Here is a 6,563-nt window from a genome sequence, read left to right on the forward strand (position 1 = left end):
TACATATTAATTATAACTAAGGAATTTTTTAATCTCACAAATAATAGTTCTTTATTGTAATCTATATTATTCAGACTTTTCAGTTTACCTCAAGTACCCGTGTCGGACCCTTGACACTCGGACATGGGTATAACACTTGGATACTTTATTTTAGTTCAAAATCATAGACAATTTTCACAAAATAGCCGAGTCGGACACTTGAACACGTACCCGTGTTGGACATAAGTACCCAAGTCCGAGTAACATAGGTTGCAATAAATATGAAACAACAGTAGTAATCAAAATAGCAGTAAAGAGTTTATATTAATTGAACGTTTCATTTGAGTTTGCCAAAGTTCAACCTTTATTAGGCGAAAGTTTTTCCTAGCTAGACCGGTCCACATGAACCAGCGCAACTATGTTACTTCATGGGCCAATTGCGATCCCCCTAGCCTAACCATCCTAGAACGATCGGTTGGCCACCTCTATCGATAATGAATTTTCAAAAGACTTGGTTAATGCCATTACTCGTAAGAGTCGTAACTATTGATTTCATAGCATTAGATTGTTTGGGGCAATGGGGCGGAATCAACCCATTTACAACAACAATCACAGCTTGTCAACAATAAAATCCACCTTTAATAATTACGTAAAGTCTCTCGTGTCTTACTATATAATCGTCTCATTTAAATGCTCAAATGTTCATTATGTTTCCAAGAATCACTTTAACCATCGCGAAATTGCAAGATGACATCCCCAAATAAAACTAAAGCAATGAACAAAAATGTGAGAACAACTAATTTTAAGGGTTTGGGATTATAGAACAAGCATTCAAAGAAATACAGATGCCCATATTTCATTTATTGATCAAATTTCCTTTCCAAAAACTACTCCTTTATCTATAATTTGTTTCTTTTCTGTGTAAAAAAAATGCTTTACAATTAGCAATTAGACCCCTATATATGGAAGTTCTTCAACCTAAACAAACATCACTTGTTCTTTTTTTCTTGATAAAAATCTTGACAACCAAAAATTGAACTAATTATTCTTGATATATATGTAAGGATGGAAACTGAAGAAATGCATCATAACACGTTTATTAAAAGGCTTTAGACGGCATTGTTTTGTTGGCAAGGAAATGCCTAAGCATCAGAAGGGCTTCCCTTGGCTTGTAAGTTGGAACTTGGTGACCCGCACCTCGTACTGTAACAAACATTAGCCCGTCATAGGCAATGGTCCATCCACCAACCTGTAATAGCAGAGTTCAAAATTTAGATCATGATAAAAAAAAAAAAAAAAAAAAAAAAAAAAAAAGTACATGTAACTATAGTGAACAACAAAATCTAGTGTTGGTCAATCTGCCTCGAGAATAAATCAGGTGAAGAGAACACGGCTTGTATCATAAACATATGGTTGTTAAGCAACAAAAGTGTTTCTTTGCTACACCAGAACAAGAGTTTATACCTGATCTTTGCTATACCAGGGTGTCCAATCTTGTTTAATCTTCAAGCCAAGCTTTCTGAGTGTTAACCTTGTCGAACTCACTGGAATCCTCCCATCAGTATCTCCACTGGTATTCAATATAGTATTTTGTCAATACATGTGGTTTTTTGTATCAATCATTTGCTTATATATATACAAAGTAATTAGGAGTTGCGACTTGACTAACCTGAAAACCCATATCCGAAGCCCACCATCAATAAGCTTCCTAATAACAGGAAGTATAGAGGCAGGTGCATCGGCCCAGAATGTAATGTTGTCGCTGTTTATATTATCATTATCAGTTCAAACTATATTAGTACAAAATGGTTCAAGGCAGAAATACTGATTATATATTATATTGTCAGAAAATGCAGGGGTTCTGTTTTAAGAGATTCATTTACCTGCAGAAGGTCCAGGCGTAAGGAATCTTCGAGGTATTGGCATGAAGTGCTGCTTGAACATCCGGCCTATTTAGATATACATCTGTGTAATGATCTAAACAAGGGTCGTATCCAGCAGGCCGCCTGTGCCATTTATCCTGTAAAACATATTGGGAATAAGTCCCAGGAGATACAACTTCGCAATGATATTTTTCTTGTATAATAATATCTTTGATAGAGGTTAAAATACTAACAAATTTGGAGAACACGCGAGGTGCAATGCCTTTGATGGCAGAAAGTTGCCTCCTGCTGTTGCTGCTAACATCAGTGTAATTTTTTGTGCAGATAGGCGCGTACAAGCTGTACATATCTATCAGGTCGTAAACTTCAAAGTACTCATTGAGTGCACTTGTGCAATCATCTGATACGTTCTCAACTTTGAAGTTGCACTTTCTCTTCACATCTCTGAAGACTTTATCTGATATAACAGCATGATCCCAGGCATAGTCGATCATTCCTGTTTGATCTGTTTCATCATCTAACAACGCGTTCCCAATCTGCAACATGCCGTATCAGTAGTATCAGAAATTTATCATAATTTTCACATTAAACATCTATAATTCTATTTGCTCATTTTTATTCAGCAGTAATTATATACAGAATATTTGTTAATGCAATCAAAAAAAGACTATGAAGCTTACCAAGAAACCTTTCAGATTGATAAAATCCTCCTTGCAAGCATGTTTGTTACTGTCAAAGATGTACTCCGCGAGCTGTGGAACATAGTGGCCTAAGGAGTAACATTTGAAACAAACGTCGTCTCAATACAAGGTCTTTCAATGAGAGATTAATATAGAGTAACAAGCATATCAACAGATTTTGCATATGTTACCTGCATAACTTTCCCCTGCTAAATAGAATTCATGGGACTTAAATTGCGGAAATCTTTTGAACCAGTTGACAAGGAATGTGTATGAATCCTTTGCTGTTTGAATTAGAGAAAACGCATTAGGAAACAATTGCACGAATCTATGACATTTAATCAAACATATTGACTAAATTAATCACCTGTAAAAGTATCACCAAGTTCATCAAAGTCACTGCTAGTATTGGTGTAAGAAAAACCAACACCAACAGGAGACTCCAAAAACAACAGATTGGCAGCTGAAAAATAAACCAGTAATATAATTGTCAGAATTCAGATATTGGTTAATACATTATTCTTTGTAATTTTCAGGTAATTAATTTTTAGTATTACCTTTATTCCATGAGAATTTGTTGTGTTTCAACGACGGTTTGCTTCCCTTCTTAGGGAAGAAGGGACCTAGTTCTTCAGCTTCACCATAACCAACCGAAGAGCATCCAGGACCTGTAGTATAGCCAAAAATGAATAAAACATGTTCGAGTTTCAATGGACTAACACCACATTTTGTACTACCTCTGTCCAAATTTAGTTGTTATATTGTTAGTTCAAGTTACAAGGTTATGGTGAAGGTCGAAACTATATGTAAATTGAACGATAAAAAAGTACAAGAATAGCCTAGGAGAAATTATCATGGTGTAAGAATGTCCAATTTGGCTTTCAATGTATACTCCTAATGAAGTGTTACAAAATTCAAGTGATTACATGCTGATCTTCAGTACGTATCTACTACTCCCTCTGTCCGGAATAAAGTGACAAAGTTTGAAGGAGGGATAGGAAAAAAAAATCCAATAATTATAAAGGTATGAATTGTTAACCTATGCCATATTATGAATAGGGACAATATTGTGTCAAAAAATGAACAGAGACAATACGACAACTAATTTCAAATGGAGGGAGGGTGGGGGCGGAGAGGGACCCGAGGTGGTAAAGACATTAACTTGTCTAGAAGCATAATAATAGACAGAGCATAGTAAATGGTCAAATATATAGATGGCATCTAGAAGTATATTTGTCACACTGTACTATCCACCATAATATCATCTTGGTAATCAGTTGTGTTGTGGCCATTCTTCCAAGCACAACATTGTCTCCATTACACAAGATTGTGACCTGACAAGACTATATGTCATTCAATACCCTTCCTCCTTAACACACACACACACAATTGAAACAAATCAAAAAGAAAAGGTCGAGAGAACTCCAGTCGAGTCACTTCCACAAGCTTAGGATCGCGAGGTCACCAAGTGGAGCTCCCGCTACTAGACCCATGGTATGCATGAATGCACGTAGTAGTGTAACAAAGAGAGCAAAGACATGCTATTACTCTTAAGGTGTATCGACAATTTTCCCTTTATAAATCACGAAAATTTTATACTTTCAATATCATCTAGTACATTAACGCATTTTATTTTACTAAGTCGATTAAATTTAAATTTCATTGTAAATATGAATAAAATGGGTGGATGACAAGCAGGCGAGAAACATACGGGCCGGGTGACATGGACCGTGTTACAAAATTGACATTTTTAACAAAGATTGTATAACAGTAATAAGTTGAATTTTTGGTATTTGCTAGTAAAACAAGCAACTTGGTTAGTTGGAAGAATCAGAGCACATTATTTTAGCATATTGGAGGTTTCAGCCTTTAAAGGGCCTACAGTAGTACAGTCCACTACTATTGCATTTGTTTCACGTGGTGGGACAATATATACAACCTACAGTTCAATGATATAATTATTTCTATATAGAATACAACAAACTAATAATTATTTTTAGAAAATGTTAATGATATCATACATAATTTAAAACAATAAAGTGCTCTTCGATATCTAGTTATTATGAGGCAAGTAAAATGAGATGAGAAAGTATATTAAATCGAACTATAGGAAACTTTCCGCAATGTTTTACTATGAAGAACATACAATATAAACCTTTTCAGTTAATTAACTAACAAATGGACCACAAGGCCAACCATTGTTGATGTGAATGTTTACCAATGAGTGTTCATTCATTACTTAATGATCTTTGACTTCTTTTACATTTATTTTATATTTTAGTGGTATTTTATTTACCTTAACAATCCCTATAATTTTAAATCAAGTGGCTGTTTGTTTGGACGTAAAATTGTAAGAACACTTGTTAGCAATTTCTAAAACGTTATATTATTGAAAAGTGTGAAACAAATTGCAGAAATGTCAGAGAATTTTTAAGAGCATGTAAGAGAATACAAATGAAATTGTTATCTGGCAGTCTATGAACCAGTACTTAAGTAAATCTTTGGTCCACGAACCAAAAAGAGAATGGGACAATTTTGTAACTAGACTTTACATTGAAGGTAGCAAGCAAGTAGCAACTAGAAAAAATCTCTTGATTTAATGAAATTTGATACAAGAATTGAACATTCAATTGCTTATTTCACTATCGAATATATATTGCATAATCAATTAGTAATAAAGAAAAAAAATAAATAAATATTGGTGTATCGATAAATTGAACAAGATTCTATATAATTCATCATAATGGTTTGAAAGAGATGATGGGGTTGATAGTCACTCTAGTGAAATCAAATCGATCAATTCCTAAACTATGACTTGACCATACCTTAAAATACAATAATGTAGGATGACAAAACCAACAATAGTAACTCATAAAAAAGCCTAGCCAAGTTTTATTAATTGGTAGGGCATAACTTATCCTATTAATCAATCAAATTATTAGTCTTAAGGAAATTTAAACAAAATATCAATAATAATAATAATAATAATAATAATAATAATTGACAGAAAGGGAGTTTCAACCTAACAATGAAATAATTAGAAAGTAGGAGAATAGAGACAATGTAACTTTGTATATATGCATGCCATGCCATTATTATTACAAGGACCACGTAACAAAATTGCATAGCCAATGCATTTATAACTATATAAAAGGTGACTAACTTTGTTTTATTTGGACTAATCATATACTCTTATGTTTGACTCAAACTAACTTCCCTTAATCACAATCAATAATCTCATAAACAACATTATAATTAACCTTTTCTCCCTTGTTTAAAGGAGATGCAACATATTTAACAACTTTCGAGTCTCATATATTATTATAATAGACATATAAAATTAAGGTTTTTTTTATTCAAAATTTTACAAGATTTTACATGAGACCGTAATATAAACTGACTTTAAATTATTAAAGTGAAAATTAAATAAATTATACTAAAGTATGAAGTAAAATTGCTATAAATCTAAGGCCATATAAAAAATTTGTACATAAAAAAACAGTTAAATTAGTTATATGTGATAGTTACCTCCATTAATAAATTATACTAAAGTATGAAGTAAAATTGCTATAAATCTAAGGCCATATAAAAAATTTGTACATGAAAAAACAGTTAAATTAGTTATATGTGATAGTTACCTCCATTAAGCCAGAGAACCACAGGTTTATGATGAGGATTTTGATCAGCTTCAAAGAACCAATAAAACAGTTCTCTGCCATGACTAGCATTGACATTCACATAACCAGCATAATGCTTAAACCCAACAACCGGCTGCCCGGGCAAGTCGACGACACGGTCGGCGTTCTGCTTAGCCACCACCTCCGGGCTTAGCCCGAGGGTGGACGTCGAACCCGAAACTATCATAACATGGGTTGTAAGCCATGTTAGGAGTATAGATAAAGAAAATGTTAATGATGATGGTGTAGAAGAGGAGAAAGCCATTGAGTATAGTATAACCAACTTTCTCTCTCTAAAATATTAAATTTCTCTCTCTAAACTCTCTTGCATAGTGAAGAGTAAA

At 33.5% G+C, this 6,563-nt stretch overlaps 1 protein-coding gene across 1 annotated transcript; it reads right to left on the reverse strand.

Annotated features, from left to right (window-relative positions):
* Positions 1–805: 805 nt before the first annotated feature.
* On the reverse strand, positions 806–6,563 carry LOC110716267 (serine carboxypeptidase-like 34). Its single transcript, XM_021894878.1, has 10 exons — positions 6,181–6,563; positions 3,100–3,210; positions 2,910–3,005; positions 2,734–2,826; positions 2,543–2,631; positions 2,096–2,398; positions 1,863–1,999; positions 1,649–1,741; positions 1,444–1,549; positions 806–1,228 (listed from the first exon to the last, which is right to left on the reverse strand). The coding sequence occupies exons 1-10, from the start codon at positions 6,482–6,484 to the stop codon at positions 1,079–1,081; spliced, it is 1,482 nt and encodes a 493-aa protein (XP_021750570.1). The 5' UTR covers positions 6,485–6,563; the 3' UTR covers positions 806–1,078.

This window comes from Chenopodium quinoa, unplaced genomic scaffold (genome assembly GCF_001683475.1).
Source record: "Chenopodium quinoa cultivar QQ74 unplaced genomic scaffold, ASM168347v1, whole genome shotgun sequence".
Taxonomy (NCBI): Eukaryota; Viridiplantae; Streptophyta; class Magnoliopsida; order Caryophyllales; family Amaranthaceae; genus Chenopodium; species Chenopodium quinoa.